The sequence below is a fragment of the Harmonia axyridis genome, chromosome 3, assembly GCF_914767665.1.
Source record: "Harmonia axyridis chromosome 3, icHarAxyr1.1, whole genome shotgun sequence".
Lineage (NCBI taxonomy): Eukaryota > Metazoa > Arthropoda > Insecta > Coleoptera > Coccinellidae > Harmonia > Harmonia axyridis.
In genome coordinates this window covers 37,171,766-37,189,585 of record NC_059503.1, presented here as the reverse complement: position 1 = coordinate 37,189,585, position 17,820 = coordinate 37,171,766, and the positions used below count along the sequence as shown (strand labels likewise).

Sequence of the window (17,820 nt, the reverse complement as noted above, 5' to 3'; positions counted from 1 at the left end):
GAATGTAACACCCTGTAGTTTGTTACATTTTTAGATTAATAAAAATGAGCTGTTTCCAAACATATTTGGTACTTGTGTTCTAGCAGACAGAATTATGAAATAAATTTTATTTCTTATCAATTAAAAAAAAACATAGTCGTCTAGTTTTTTGTGAAATGTCATTATTTGTTTATTGCCGCTAGACAATAAGTATCTATTCACATTCAGATACTACACATATACATATTCAGATACTATTTCGCAAGTCTCAATGAAATCTATGTGTCTTTCTAGACCTACAACTTTAATTTAATAAAATGATTCATTGAAAAACTCAGCTAGGCATAGTTCCTACATAGCTAATTTTTCCAATTGAAAATGGAATTTTAACAGTTTTAGTTTATAGCTTCTTGTATAATGATCCTTGAAAAAACGGTAAAAAAAAGTTTCAACCTTTTTTTGGAATATGTAGAATCCATAAATTGAAAAAAACTATTTTTGATCTATTCGCATCAAATTTACCACAAAAATTATTCCGTATTCCGTATTGATTTTGATCGTCATCCTATAAGTTCTAGCAGAGAGAATACGATACATGAATTCTAATCCTAAAAAATTGTACTTTGCAGTGAAACATTACTTTCCATTCAGTATAACAACTAATAAAAAATACAAGCCCTCACCCGAAAATTTTTTTGAGCATGAATTTTTTGATATTTCGTTCGGATTTCCGACCAAACGGACCAAACGACCCTGAGTTCCAGTCCCGCTGCAAGGCAATGAATGCCTTCATATTGATATGAACGACCGAATGGAGTTTCTTGAAATATATAATATATTCATAATCATATGATTATGAATATATTTCAAGAACCATTTCCTTAATATTAAGGAAATGGTTCTTATTTCTAGTGATTTCAATTTCTTTTTTTTTATGATTAGAAATCATAGTAGGTCTGATAATTGATTTATATATTCTAACTATCAGTGATTTATCAAGTGTTCCTTTTCCAATGATTTTTATTTTCTTTGCCTTTCTTCCTTCTTCTTCTATTTAATTATAAAAAACGTTAAGTCTTTGTCTATAATCATCCCAAGACAATTGTTAACCGAAAATTCCCTTTCTATCATTTGCCTTCTCAGCTAATCCAACAGGTCACAAAATAGTCATAGATGACGTCACATGGACACGCACTGTGACCAATAATTTTGAATGAGACCTTATGACAAGTTACAACTCGCAAGGTATTGAAAATATCTATTTCGTCTAGAGGCGTTTTCAAACAAAAAGAAGTAGGTGCAGGAGCACCAAGCCATCTGGTTTCGACCATTTCAACTCATTTGCCCCAAAACCTCAATTTCACTGGATGGCATTACCCGAAAATTCTGAAAGAATTATACCTGGCGTATCTATTTTACTCAAAGAAATGAACTCAACTCTATTGAGTTCAAAAGGAACCGCCTGTTTGGTATTTATGACTGCCAATAAAAATTGTGCTCAAGACATAATTTCTCAACTGAGATTAAATTCAATTTTTCTGAGAACTAGAAAGAAATATTTGCTAGGAAGTTCAGGGTAAGTTAGGATCTCGAATTTCGTGGTTGAGTTCATTAAATTGATGTAGATGTATAATGAATATTTTAAGCTTTATACAAAAAAACACTACAAATTTTACTCCATGGTTCATAAGTTCATCGTAATATAGATATCTCAAATTTTCCACTCCAACCCTTAAACTATCGCTCTGGTGAGTGAGTAATTATGATAATCTAATGAGAATTATTAATTCATTCAAAAATTAAAAACTGGGGAACTAGAAGTGTTATTGGATTATTGTATTGTATAATATACAGCGTGCCAAAAAAGTGAAGTAACTCGACAATATTTAATTCTTGTAAAAAGAATTATTAGAGAAAATCCTCGCACCCGTTGATTTTCAATTTCAAAAGCAATTTATCGTATGCTTTTTGAATTTGATATTTCTTACCCCCTACGCCTCGCACCCTCTACTTATTTTTTTCAAATGGGAATATATGAATTGTGATACATCAAATGAAAGGTAATTTGATTACCTATTGAATGGTGCGAACAAAAGGAAAATTGGTTACACCGTTTTTGTTTATTGAAACATAAGAAAATAATCAATTCGGTATGGTTACTCGCTTTTTGAAATCGAAGAGTTTCCTATTCAAGGATGGAAAATAATTTAAATGTATTAAATGTTCGAATTGAGCACCATTAACTGCTTGGAAAATTTATTATTTCAAGAATAAGAACCTGACACCAATCACAAATTGTTAATTTTGTATTGAAAAAATCGCTCAACAAATTCTGTTTTCAATATGCTCTATCCTTTCATTTGATATATTATAATCCATATATTCTCATTTGAAAAAAAAAAAACGGTGGAGAGATGTGGGGCGTAAATTCAAAGAAGCAAATTAAAAATCCATGGATTCGTGGATTTCCTTTAATAATTATTAGTAAAAGAATAATGGTCTAATTGCAGTTACTTTCTAATCACAAATCGTAAATCATTTCCTAATTTTTTTAATAGAAAACGGCACAACCAATATTACTTTCAGCCACATCGCTGAATAAGTAATCGAATTACATTGATAAGGTAATTGTTTTCAACATTTAAATAATTATTACAGGAATTTGGACAATTTTAATTCAATCTGTTATCAATACATCGCCAACGTTTCGAATCTTGTGTGATTCTTTTTCATCACACAGGATTCGAAACGTTGGCGATGTATTAATCCGTTCAGAGCTCTCCCCGAACTCTATCCTATTTTCCTACAATTTGGTACGAAAATCGGTTACTATACCACATGTTTTTTGTGGAAGTAGATATGAGCTCCTGAAATTGATAATTGTAGGAAAAGGGCAAGAGAGGCATAAGAGGGAAAAAAATATTCCTGGATTAAAAAACATCAGAAATTGGACCGGAATCGACTCGAGATCACGATTCATTTATTTTTAGTGGAAGAATCGCGGAAACAAATCTCAATAAAAAATAATTTCTTGGAAATTAACCAAACAACACAATCATGAGATTGAAAAAATGTATTTCGATGACAATTCCAAATAGGTACATAATATGTTTCATCGCAGATGTCTTAGCTATAAAAGCTAAGACATATCTCATAAACTATAAAAGTTTATAAGCTATGATTTTTGATTCGTATCTCGAAACGAATTATTCTAGATTCAAGTCTCGCTGCTGTGTATTCGTTAAACATTTTTCGAATAATTTTTTATATTAATATTCAAGAGTGTAATACGTTGGAAGAGAATTCTTAACCATATAGTGTCAAATTAGTAATGTTATTGGTTTATAATTTTCGATAAAAAAAACTTCGGAATCGTTTAAGAACAAAAATTAACCTATTTGAAATTTTCACCGCTCACGTTTAGGAATGTATAGAATCCTAAAAACGAATACAAAATTATTCGTCCGACCGTCATCTAGAGCTCCTCCTCGAAAACTCGGATTAATTTGGTACAAATGACAGAACGTTTCTCTGAGGTTATCTATCTCTAAATTTAGGCTTTAGTCAGTCCGGTATTTTGCTCACCAATATTAGTAAGCAAAATATCGGAGTGACGAAAGCTGACTTAATGCTTTCGGAATTCGAATACTGGTGTTTTTTCTCATATCAATAAAATCATGTTTTATAAAAGACTATTTTGATTAATAAATTTCATCATGTAATAACGCAATATTATGGATAGGTATTTTCATTTTTCGAAATTCCAGAAATAACAAAAGAATGGATTAATAGGAATAAATACAGTGGCAACGCTAGGGGGACCGCCCCCCCCTAAAATTTGAACTACTAAGGCTAAAAGATCGGCAGAACTATTATTTCGCTTTACTTTGGCCCACCAAAAAAAAAATCCGGCCCCCTCTTGGCCACCCCTGTTTTTGAAAGCTGGCGTCGCCACTGAATAAATAGGAATAACTTTTATGTGGATTATTTTCGTACTTGTTCTGCATCAGGGTCAACATTTGTAAAAGGACTAACTTTATATAATGAATTGCCGAATGAAATAAAAAATTGTGATAAATATAGGAATTTTAGAAAATTATCGATTTCTTACATCAAGGAGCATTATGATTAAATTATTGTTAAAGTATTACTGTTATTTCATTGTTTGTAAATAGTATATTTTGCTAATAAAGGGTATCATTATCAATATGACCCGGTATTGGTCGGCTCGTTTCTGTGGAATTCGGCAAATGATTTTTGCCGGTAGCCTATTTCATCCTCTTCCATCATCCGACTTTTGCCTATACGCGTAGGATTTCTCCTCGCCGTCGGCTTCTCACTCCTCGCTAAGAGGAACATTCACTCAATCCCAGATATTTAAAATATCAGAAGGGCAGAGCTCGGTCGTGTCCGGTCCTTGTGGTCCCCCTGGTTCTCGTCGAACTTCAGGTCCTCTTACACGCGATCCTTGGACCTGTCCTTCGCTTCCTAGGAATTTTCTCACCGTCCTTGCAGTACCTAAAAGAACAGCTTTTTGCATTATATTACATATATACTCACTAAGTCCTAGTTGCTTGATATTTCTCTTGAGATTTTTGGGTACTATTCCTGTTGTTGAGATGATAATTGGAATAGTTCTCGTTGATATCAATCCCCACTGGCGCTTTATCTGAAATTCGAGGTCCCTATATTTTGAAATTTTTTCGACCTCTTTTTGACGCATGTTGTTGTTATTAGGTATTGCTACGTCGATGAGTATTGCTGCCTTTTGTTGTTTATCAACTAGCAATATATCTGGCCTGTTGTGAGGGACTGTTTTATCAGTCAAAACTGTACGATCCCAGTACAGTTTATAGCGTTCGTTTTCCAGGATGGTTTCCGGTCGGTACTTGTAGTATGGCACTTTTTCAGAATTAATTAGTGTTAATTTAATTGCCATTTCTTGGTGTAGTATCTTTCCTACTGCATCGTGTCTCTCTTTATATTCATTTCCTGCAAACATTTGACATCCTCCCGTGATATGTTGGATTGTCTCGTTCGTTGGACACCCATAACGGCATCGATCGTCAGTAATAGTTCGATCCTTTATGATATGTTTGCAGTAATTTTTTGTTGAGATCACTTGATCTTGGATTGCTAAAAGAAATCCTTCCGTTTCTGGATACATCGCACCTGATGTGAGCCAATAGTTCGACGCTTCAATGTCGACATGATCCTGGTTCACCTCGTTGAAATGTCGTCCATGTAGGGGCTTTTCTCTCCATCTTTGCAGTTTTCCTTGGATTGTCTGGTGGTTGTATGACAATTGCTCCTTGTGCAGTTGTAAAGGTGTTGATTCGTCTGCTTCACACAGAACTTTGTAGATCTCTGACGTGCCTGATTTGTCTTTGAAGTATGTTCGTAGGCATTCAATTTGACCACGGGCAAGTTCCATGATGTCTAGCAGACCTCTGCCTCCTTTATTCCTCGGCAGTGTCGTCCTCTCAATGCTACTTTTCGGATGGTGCTTGTGTGCTTTCGTCATCAAGGTTCTCATTTTGCGTTGAAGGTTTTCCATATCTGTTTTTGTCCATGGAATGATACCGAAAGAGTATGTAAGAATTGAACATGCATATGTATTGATAGCTCTCGTCATGTTCTTGCTGTTGAGGTTTGTTTTTAAAATTTTGTTGATTCTCCTTATGAACTCAGTTGTTAAGTCTTCCTTCATTCTTTGATGGTTTATTCGTCGGTTTTGTTTCATTCCTAGGTATTTATAAAGATCGTCCGATTTCATTGCTTCTATCTCCTGTCCATTGGAGAGAGCTATCGGTTCATCTTGGATTTTTCCACGTACTACGCTAATAGTACGACACTTGTCCAATCCGAATTTCATCCCCACGTCTTCCGAAAAATTTTCCACCAGTTTGACCATAATTTGCAAGTGGTTTTTGTTGCCTGTTATAAATTTGAGGTCATCCATGTATAGCAAATGATTGAGTGCAATATTATTTCTGTTTCCTTTCACATTGAAACCTTTTTCAGTAGCATTCAGTTGTTTAGAAAGGGGGTTCAGCGCCAAGCAGAACCATAAGGGACTCAACGAATCTCCTTGGAAAATTCCCCTTTTTATTGGAATATCTTTAGTAGTTATGTTCGCTGTAGAGAGTTCGATATTCGTTCTCCAGTTGCACATTGCATACTTCAGAAAGTTTATTGTAATTGGATCGATCTTGTATATTTCCAAAATTTTTGTCAGCCACCCATGTGGAATAGAGTCGAAGGCCTTCTTATAGTCAAAATATGTCATAAAAAGATTTCTGTGTTTTTTGAAGGCTTGGTTGCATATGATGGAATCTATTATCAGCAGTTCCTTCGATCCTAGTGCATTCTTGGAACATCCTTTCTGCTGTGCTGTCATTATATTATTTGTCTCGCAATGTTTGTAGATACGAGATGCTATACATGATGTGATGATTTTATATATTGTTGGTAGACATGTAATTGGTCTGTATTTTGATGGATCCGCTGTGGATGTGTTGCATATCCTTCGGTAAGAGGTAAGTGGTCCCTGTTGTCAAAAATTTGGGCATTTCCGTTGGATCACTTATAACATCATTTATGGTTTCAACTAGCCTGCCGTGTATACACCAAAATTTTTTCAACCAAAAGTTGTGGATTCCATCTGGGCCGGGTGATTTCCAATTGTGTGTGTTTTTCAATATTTCATGGAATTCTTTTATAGAAACTGCGTTATGCGGCATTTGTTCCATTGTCTCACAGGATTTCTCTTCATTTCTTATCCAATCAGCCTGGGAGTTGTAGGGGGTTGGTGTAGCCAGTTGATCTGTCCAAAAATTCTCAATATCCTCGACGGTTGGATAACTTCCTGGTGTTGCTGACATATTATTGTTTAACATTCTATAGAATTTTCTTTCGGAATTTTCAAAAATCATATTATCCTGTTTTCTTCTATAGCTCTCATTGTATCTTCTGAGTCTTTCGGAGTACACACTAAGTTTTTGTTTCAGTGTGTCTAAAATTTGTTGAGCATTTTCATTGTTTGGATCATACGTTGTATGTTGCCGGTGACGATCCATTATTGTATTCACCATTTTTTGTAATCTTCTAGACGGCGAACCTTTTGCAAATTGGGTGAGCCTCCCAATTTCTTGGCGGATGCTATGAACTTTGTCTTCTAGCCTTTTTTGCCAATGTGGTTTATTTTGTTGGTTTTCTCTGGCTGGTTGCTGACTTTTAGGTTTTGGCTTCACACCTAGCACTGTTGCTATTGAAAATGCTGCACAGTATATGATGAGGTGTAATGATTCGAGATCATGGTAGTCAGAAAGATACTTGGGTATAATCTCCTTGTTGGTCATGACCAGAAGATGAGATAGTTTCTTAGATGTCCTCAATCTTGGCAGAATCGGTCGTCTCAATGGATCTGTGCCCTCAAAATCTATAACGCATCTATTCATTGTGGCAAATAATCGCTCCAGTAGTTCTCTTTGGTCTTCTTCTGGATTTACGACGGGTGCAGCTTCACTTATTGCTAACACATCTGCGTTGTTTTGTTCCTCAGAGTTCATTTGTGCATTGATGTTGTGTTGGTTTTCAGCACAATCGTAATTTTCTTCAATTGTCGTTTCGTTGTTAGTGAGGTTCCTATTCTGTAGCCTCAGTTGGACTTCATTTTTTATGGTGTTAAGTCTCTCATCGGGTACAAGTTTATTTCTCAATATGACCCGGTATTGGTCGGCTACTCTTTGCTCAGAAACTTGAAGTTCGGGATAGTTTCTGTGGAATGCTGCAAATAATTTTTGACGGTAGCCTATTTTATCCTCTTCCATATTAGTCACTTCATAATATATGCGCATGATCGTTTCATTTATCGAACTTGTCCATTTCATGCGTCTTCTTGGTAGACCTGCTTGGGTGAGTGCTGGTTGGGGATCCTGCGCAGCACCTTCAGCGGTCGGAGAAACTCGTGTTATTCTTCTCCTAGAATGTTGAGATTGTGGAGGCGTAGCATTTTGTTCGACAGACGCCCGTCTCCTTAGCACTCTGTCACCGACGTCCCGCATACTGTCATGTCCAGCGCCGGCTCCAGACACGCCCTGACGAACCTCAGGCAGCGGCTCATTATTATTATTATTATTATTATTAATCTATATGTTATTTGGGCGCAAACTAAATTTTATGGTATCTTTTCTAATTGCATTTCAAAACATTCTTCAATTCTCATACCTGCACTACAGTCATTGCAAAAGGATAGTATCTTTATACTGTTACAAGAAATTTACTCACTATAGTCATTGTTTGAAAATCCCTATACAATACTACAGTTATCAAATGACGGATATAACTTACAAAATTGTTGGAATTTCCTAGATAAGTGCAGGTAAATAAATAATTGACTAAGCATTATTGTGGGTTTTAAATGAAATGGTGTTACATTAAATGTTTGAAAGCTGAACTAATCACACTTTTGTCCACGAGATTTTTTAATTAGAGTTTAATGTAGGTACTTTTTGACAACGGAGTGTTGTCATCATCAGAAACTACATTCTACTAACTGTGATAATTAGTAATGCTAATTACTAGTTGAGTGGTAACCTATGAATACATTTTCTACTGAAATTTTGAGTTTGATTGCAATAAAAAATATTCAATTCATTACTTTCCTCTTTTCCCTTTCAAATTCTTTCCCTTTCAAATCAAAATCTGCTGAAACAAAACTGGTGCCTGCATTCTTACGAAAACTTTTTTAGGAAATAAAGAAGGAATTTGGCAAGTTTTCAAAATAATTGTGTCATCCATAATTTGTGGAATTCGAAAGTTGCAGGCAAATTTATATATAAATTTACTATTCTTTTCTTCATATAACTTTCAAATCACACTAATTCTTATTCAACATCTAATACAGCATATAGTTTTGCTTTTGTCATACATATCATATCCTCTTCTGATGGAAATAATCCAAAATTCAAATCAAACTTGGTCAACGTAGAAAAAATTGACGAAAAATGAAGTAAGGTGAGAAATTTGTTGAAAAACGCAAAAACTTAAATATCTCAGGAACTGCTGATTTTCAGTTACCAATAAATATGACTCAATTGAGAGCAAATGAGTGGTTCTAACACCTCCTTCAAGGTTCACGTCTAATTCGGAAACACCCTGTATATTCTATTCAGTTTTTGAACACATATCTTATGTCAAAACTTCCTATTCTGAGACATGCCAAGGAAATTAAATGACCTGATCAATACTCAATATTTCTTCAATGTCATTCTTATCTTTTTAAGCTCTTGTTGTTCAGCTAGTTTTGTCTCAATGTCTGTAATTTTCCAATTCGAAGCCAGAAATGTTCTCTAACGATAATGTTCGACTCACTGATGATGAATTTGTCCTCAAATTCGATTCTGTTCGTCCGCCTAAATACACAATAACTTTAATGCGGAAGGATTAGAGCCTTTGAATTCGAAGGGTAGGTTAGGATCATAAATATAAAAATTTTAGGTTTGTCTATATGTATTACAATTATGTATATGAATACGATATGTATTAAGGCAATTACACATGAACATAAATTCCACTAGAAAAATTGGACAATGTCTAAAATTAATTAAAACAGCATTCGGAGATTGCGGGTACGATTCCCGCTCGGGGAGGTACTTTTTCCAAATTAAAAAATTGTCTGTTAGCCATCAAATATTATGCTATTCATTCCAGTATTCTGAAAATGATTTCTAAATTTCAGTTTTTTATACGAATGCCAGAACGGATGACCCCGTGTTCGAATCCTGCTGCTGGATATTTGTTTCGTTGATATTTTCATGTTTTTTTTCACGAGTCGAGATAGTTTGTGTTGAAAGAAGAAATAGTAGAATGCATCATAGCATTTGCAATGTTATTTTTATAATAAAATTAATGCATTCGCTCACCCTCTACCCATAATATCAATTCTTAGCGTAAATTTGCAATATTTATGGAAATGAGTTTACCTATCAATGCTAACGTATTTTGAGAGTTTTATTATCCAGCTATCACTTCTTTGCTTTTTAGGGCACATCCTCAAGTATTTCCTGTAATTTTTCCGCGATAGATTAAAACCCACATGCTTAAAAAATTGAGATAGTAAAGAGCATCAACATCCACTTCTACATTCAGTTCTATTAGAGTGACTCGAATAAACAAGATGAACGTAACTCATGTTTTATTATTTTTTTTTACAATATTTTTCTCAAGTTGTATCATATGGTGTGCTTCGTTCACTTCAGAAGATTTGGACACAGACATGAGATATATAAAAATCTGCAATCTTTCATCTCCAATTAGTCTCAGTAAGTTTTTTAAATTTGGAATTATATTTCGTTTCATATTTGAATTATGGATATTTTTTGAAAATATGGTTTTGTGGAATGCATCGAAATCTTCTTTTTGACTTTTTTCTTTTTCTAATCAGCTTAAATTTCAAGAAAAACTCAGTATAATCAAAAATGTTATTTTTCCAGGGGCTATGAATGAAGTTTTGATAAACAAAAAGTTGGCGAAAGGAGAATCGAGTAATTTCAAATGTTTCCTACATTGTCTTTTCACAAAATACGGCTGGATGGACGAAGATGGTGGCTTTTTGGTCCACGATATAAAAAAGACATTGGAAGATGCTGATATTGAAATTGCGAGCCTGGAGTACATCTTGTACAAATGTACGGCCCTAGAATCTATCGATAGGTGCGAGAGGTCATTTACATTCACAGAATGTTTTTGGAAAAAAATGTCGCAGGTATTACTTTTATTATTATTCTTTTATCAATTATTAATTGAGTTGAATTAAAATTTGAAATGCTTAAATTGAATAATTGGTGAATTACTTCTCAGAGCAAATGATCATAAGCAATCAAAGTTACTAATAGTGATAACCTATGTCTTAAAAGTTTTGTCCCAAATTTCTTCAAACACTTTTAAAAATAAAACTTGGTTTCACGCAATTTTGCAGGACATGTTTGATTTGATTGAATCTGAAGGTCCATAGTCTTCAACAATATACTTCTTCTGGGTGTTTTATAAGACCTGCAAGCGAAAATCAAAATATCTAGGCTGGTCCTCATTTTTTTTTGCGTGAATCATAATAACAGCTTGATGGCCTGAGATGACAAAAATTGCCAAATAGAAATTCATTTTTCAGTTCGGGAGTTCTTGTAGCAAACCAAAGTCGTATTTAATTGTTTCTTCATTTTATGGGCTTCCATGGGTACCATCTATTTACGATCAAACTATGTACAGTTACTTGCAGAATAAGAACCATTTAAAGCTTCTTGCAAAATTTTGTATAGATAACGTCTTTAGAAGCATGGAAAACTCAAAAACCGAGTTGATATTTTGCAAGCAAATATAAAATAACGATTTTAAGCTCCAAGCAAAATTTCGTGTAGATCGTCCAGAATCATACAAAATTCAAAAAGAATATCGAAGTAAAAATAGCAAGAAAGCACTTGCGTGAAGCCTGTTTGAGTGCTCGTTTATTTATATTGTCATTACGCCCTTTGAGACCACATATGCCTGTATACAGTTATGTGATGCCCATGAACGCAATTGGAGCACGAATTAATGAGCGCTCAAAGTCCTGACTTCACGCTAGTAGTTTTTTTATGGAATTTTGCATAAAACTTGAAAATTTTATATTATTTTATTTTATATTCAAGTACCTACTTTCAAAATCTCATTGTAGAAGGAAAGTTATCACTGAAATATTACGTTTTATTATCGATATTTCATTTTAATTTTCTGTAGTTTTGATTATGTTATCAAAACGTAATAAAGTTCGAAATCATTATTATTGTAATTATGCTTGCAAAATGACAACTTGATAGGATCTGTACTCACGGAAATATTATTAGGTATTTCTTTTTCAATATAGTCTTGATTTTTTTTTTTTGGATCTAAGGGTGTGATAAGAATGAAATTTTCGCACAGAGATTGAAAAGTTGATATTGTGATTTCATATCAACTACCAGAATCACAACTTCGTGGAAATATGTGAATTGTTTCAGATATTCTACTTAAATTCTCAATGTTTCTGCTTGAAATTGTTATTCAATATATGTAAATTTTCATCTCGATAGAATCAAAGTAAAAATCTATCACAAATATCGATATAAAGAAATTATACCAAGCGCCACTTTGAGCTGGAAAATCTGAAAAATATGGGTCAGGTCATCTAAAAAATTATTTCGAATTTTGGTACAAACCCCGTGAAGTGATATTTTGAAATATGCTTTTCTCTAATTCTGTGGTTATTCCGTTCATTCTTCCACATCTTGTAGAACAAAATCGTGCGAGAATATATCAGAAACGCACAGTTTTCATGGTTATATTTAATTATTCTATGTTGGTACTCCGAACTTTCCGCCACGGCTTTATCTGTCAATTCATCAATTTGCCTTGAAGAAATCAGTTCTGCCAACCAACATTTTTCAATGCAAAAATCACTAAATTATATTTATGGAAATATTTCATTAATTTCAATGAAAATGCAATGAATTAGAGAAAATAATGTATAATACTCGTACAGAAGGATCATTCTACCACTCGTTCATTCCAAAACTCGCCACTTCGTGGCTCGTTTTTGAATTTTGAACTCGTGGAAGAATATCAATGCCTTCTGCACTTGTATTATAAATAACTATTCTTATACGTATTTAAGTATTCTGCTTCAAGAAAAGTAATAATAATCCATTGCTTAACATTCACAATGTTCCAATGTGGATTTATTATTCCGTCAGCAATAGAAGAAAAATTTAATTCAAAGTGTTTTTGATTTCGCTATCAGTACGAACTTCTGCGAAAAGCTTGAAAATTTCTTGAAGTTGTTTTTTTTACTATCTTACAAGAGTGTAATTTTGAAATTCTAATGAATATAAAAATTTGTCAATTTCTCAACACATCCATAATGAAAATTTTCCTTTCAATCCATAGATGTTAATTGTTTTTAACAGTTAGTATTTTTTCAGGTACAACCACAAGAAGATCAATTATTCTACAACATGGATGACAATATCAACAAAAAAAGATAAAATTCCCAAAACAAACAAATCGTATATTACGAACTGGTACATATTATGTAAATATTACCCTAAATCAATATTTTTGTAACTATTTTTATCGCGTGAATGTCGTATCTAGAAATTTTGTAATAAAATTATGAAAATAAGGTCATTCCTGATGAATTTGTATGATTCACGCCCATTTTTGTGAGCAAGAAGTTCCGGAAAAATTGATAAAAGTGTCAACGACCTACATTGGAAGAATTTGCATGGTTGTTATCTTCTCTTGATATTTTGTTTATTGTTTAAATTCGATACCGCGTCATTTCGGAAGGTGTTTATGGAAAAGATACCGGGTTGACTAATAAAGGTCGGTTTCCCAATGTCTAGTTGACTTTCCGGTAATTTGACCAAAACTGTTTAATTAAACATCAGTTTTAAAAAGTGAAACAAATTAGCTCTTGTCAAATATTCAAGGGATAAAATAATACGATCGTGAAGTAGGTATAGATGTTTCAAACTATATGAAAAAATGGTAGTTCTTTAATATAAATTCTTTTTTTAAAACCCCTCGCTTAGTAAGAGCGCCCTAAAAATAAAGATGGCTCCTGAAAAGTAGTTTTTAATTTTTTCCTTAAAAACCAAATAATTTACGAAAATGAAATTAAGCTGACATATTATGCGGGCAAGGAGGCATTCAAAAAAAATATTGGTGGTGTACCCTCAGAAAATACTCGAGAGGAGTTAGATCCGGTGACCTTGGTGGCCATGAGAGATCATCATATCATGAAGTGAAATAAATAGGTTTTAATTTGATCAAAAAATGAATTTTTAAAATACTTATACTCTCACATAGTTCATATTTTCCGAGAAGGTCACGTCGTTTTACAAAGTGTGTTAAAACACTCAGTAGGTGCTGAGTGCTTTAGAATGAACAGAAAGCTATAAAATTCAAAATCTCAGCTGATAACATCAAATATTATCAGGAAAGAAATAAAAACAGGACCGTTATTTAAAAAAGTTACATAAAACATTAATTCCTTTCGTTTGCCACTCTTTTGAAGATAGTCATTCGAAGAGAAAATTGAATTCATTATACTGAGTTGTATATTTTATCATGGCAATAACGACACACCTCCAAAAAGTGTAAGATAAGTAAATTTCGAAATCTAAAGAAAAAACTCAATAATCTGAGTACTGCCCTGGTCATTTTCAGATCTAAAACATTAAATTAATTTCACGGCTTATGAGACAACTTTTCAATTCTGGAAAAAGCACTTCCTTGAGCGGGACTCGAACCTCCAACCTTCGAATCTCTAGTCCAACGCTCTAACCACAGTGCCGAGAAATTAATTTCATGTGTTAACACACAGACGTGAAAACCATTATTTGCGAATTACATAAAACGTTTTGAAGAGTTCTATGAGGCGAACAAACCTACAAAATTTCAACAAAATCGGACTGCTGCTTTCCAAGTTATGGGTATCAGAAATTTAGGCCAATATTCATGAATCACTCTGGATCTCTGAAACTAACTGGAGACACAACTATCCTGCTACTTTCCTGAAAGGCCTGGATGACCTGCATTCACCACTAGGCCATGGCCAAACACTTATATTACACCCTGTATATCATGTAATGAAAAGTCATCTATACAAGGTGTTTCTTTGGGAAACGGAAATACTTCACAGGTGCATAGGTGGCACCAAGGCGATTCACCCATTTATTGGGTGTTTTATGAATTTTACCCGTTTTATTAGGCCATATCAAACGAACTACCCGGTATATTTTCTCCATATTTGGCAAATATGTTCCTAATTGAGAGCCCAAACGTATCATGCAATAACCGCCTTGAAAATCCAGGTCCGGGTTAACAAAAAATTATGATTCGTTTGAATCCATCGGAATTTTGAAAACCTGTTTTAATATTCGGAAACACCACTAATAACTAAACTGAAACGTGTACTTCAAATTTTCGCGCAGACAGTTTTACTGCACAAATTTTCAACGTAAAAGTGGAGTTTTTCAGAACTTGGATACCTGAAAGTGGTTTGAAGAGACTTTTAACAATGAATTATCAAAAATATTGAATCCATAATTATTTCAACATTACTTTGTAATTCATTTTACATTGGTTTTTTTTTATAGCTGTATACTATTTCAGTTTCTATTTATTGAGAATTGAGTTGCATTAGGTTAATACCGTATATTTTGAAACAATTATGAACAAAAAAACATAATAACAAAATAATTAGAAAAAGAACTACAAAAACGGCTCGAAATGTTCTCCATTTTGATCTGAACATTTTCTTGCTCGTTTCAGAAAATCTCGAACTGCTTTCCGAATCACATTTGGATTGTTTTTCATTTTCTGGATAGCCTCTTTTATTTTTATGATTAGCTGATCCCGAGTATTGATTTCAGAGGAATAAACTAACGATTTCATGTGACCCCAGACATAATAATCCACGGGATTCAAATCAGGGGATCTTGAAGGCCAATTATGAGGTCCTCCCCGACCAATCCATGAATTATACTGAAATGGTTTACAGCTATAAAAAAGGAAACCAATGTAAAAATGAATCACAAAGTAAGGTTGAAATAATTATGGATTCAATATTTTTGATAATTCATTGTTAAAAGTCTCTTCAAACCACTTTCAGGTATCCAAGTTCTGAAAAACTCCACTTTTACGTTGAAAATTTGTGCAGTAAAACTGTCTGCGCGAAAATTTGAAGTACACGTTTCAGTTTACTTATTAGTGGTGTTTCCGAATATTAAAACAGGTTTTCAAAATTCCGATGGATTCAAACGAATCATAATTTTTTGTTAACCCGGACCTGGATTTTCAAGGCGGTTATTGCATGATACGTTTGGGCTCTCAATAAGGAACATATTCGCCAAATATGAAGAAAATATTCCTGCTGGTTCGTTTGATATGGCCTCAGAAAGAAAAGGGCAAAATTCATAAAACACCCAATAAATGGGGTATCTACAGAACCGCCTTGGTGCCACCTATGCAAATGTGAAGTATTTCCGTTTCCCAAAAAACACCCTGTATAGATGACTTTTCATTACAGGATATACAGGGTATAATATGAGTGGTTGGCCATTGCCTAGTGGTGAATGCAGGTCATCCAGGCCTTTCAGGAAAGTGGCAGGATAGTTGTGTATCCTATTAGTTTCAGAGATCCAAAGTCATTCATGAATATTGGCCTAAATTTCTGATACCCATAACTTGGAAAGCAGCAGTCCGATTTTGTTGAAATTTTGTAGGTTGGCCCTGTATAAGGAGCACATCGAATTAAGCTTAAATTTAGTTTTAATATGAAACTCCAATGTTCTTGTCGAATATAAAGAGCGTCTTCAAAACTTTCCATCCTCTGTAAGATTGTTGAAAGGTTAATGTACGACAAAATGCTTACTTTTTTTTTGGAACATGAAATCATACGCAGCATGGTTTCATCAGAGGAAAATCAACTGTCTCAACAAGTGGAGCCATTCTTTGGATGATAGACTTCCTGTAGATGTAGTCTATCTGGATTTCGCAAGGGCCTTCGATAGAGTACCAATAAATTGGCTTTGATACAAGTTGGAGAACTTTAGAATTCGAGGATTCCTTTTGAAATGGATAGAGAGCTTCTTAACTGACAGATCGTTTGTAGTAAAAGTTGGTGCTGCCAGATTGAAAAACCAAGATGCGGGTTCTGTGGCGTTCCTCAGGCCTCAGTTTTGGGACCTTTGCTATTTCTGGTGCATGTGAGCGATCTAACTTATGACTTCAAATCAGACAGTGCTTCATCTGCCGATGATATTAAAATTTTCAATTGCCCTCTCAACAACTATAAAACCCTGCAGGAAAACTTGGACAGAGTCGTTTGTTGGTGCGATAAATAGTTGATTTCTCGGAACCCTTCAAACTGTCGAATTCTAATCTGGGTAAAAACAATCCATGTTTGACGTATTACATTGACGGCGTTGAAATTGTTATATGTTCATCTCATATCGAACTGGGTGTGGACTGGAAATGTATTGCACATCACAAAAAAGTCAAGCGTCTTATATATGTGGTCCAGAATGTTTTTCGTGGCAATAATGTGACGGCTATCTCCCAAATATACAGGGTGATTCACCGGGATGGCCTATTAGATGTTTATGGAAAACTAATCATTATTTTGAGCTGAAAAATTGCCTATTGGGGTTTGAGACAATGATCACGAATTAAATTCGTGGATATTGATACAAGCTGAATAAAGAAGTATTTCAAACAAGATTGACACCTGGAGAAGTAATAAACGTGTATACATTATCGAGTTATCGGCTTGTTGATCATATCATTCTTGTTTTCTTGTGAAGATTTCTATTGATGATTGACCATACTTTATTTATTTCACTGATCTCAATTGGTTTTATTTTTCTCTACAGTTGTATTCTGAATAATTTTTTAGTTAGAGTTTATAGGTTTATTGTACCGGGGTTTTCACCATAATTTGACCCCCCTTCAACTTTGTTACTGAAAGAGGTACAAAAAAAGGTTTTCTACAAAAGTGTCACAATATCGTCTTCAAAATTATTTCATAAAATGAAGTATATACAGAGTGGGCAACATATTGATTGCAACTTTATTTTTTCAAATGGAACATCCTGTATATTTTTCTATATTTGACTAGCTATTTTTTCACTGACTTCGAATATATAACATATGTTTGGCCTATCTCGCAGCCTTTCACTTAAAAACTGAGTACCACAGAGTTTCAAATTAAGAACCACCTTTGCCAGGTGGTTCTTAAAATTTGAAAATCAGTAGGTAATC

The 17,820-nt window shown here is 33.9% G+C and overlaps 1 protein-coding gene across 1 annotated transcript; it reads left to right on the top strand.

Moving 5' to 3' along the window:
* Positions 1 to 10,106: 10,106 nt before the first annotated feature.
* LOC123674868 (general odorant-binding protein 57c) lies at positions 10,107 to 13,179 on the top strand. Its single transcript, XM_045609989.1, has 3 exons — positions 10,107 to 10,304; positions 10,476 to 10,747; positions 12,975 to 13,179. Exons 1-3 carry the CDS (start codon positions 10,160 to 10,162, stop codon positions 13,035 to 13,037), a joined length of 480 nt encoding a protein of 159 aa, XP_045465945.1. The 5' UTR covers positions 10,107 to 10,159; the 3' UTR covers positions 13,038 to 13,179.
* Positions 13,180 to 17,820: the final 4,641 nt, after the last annotated feature.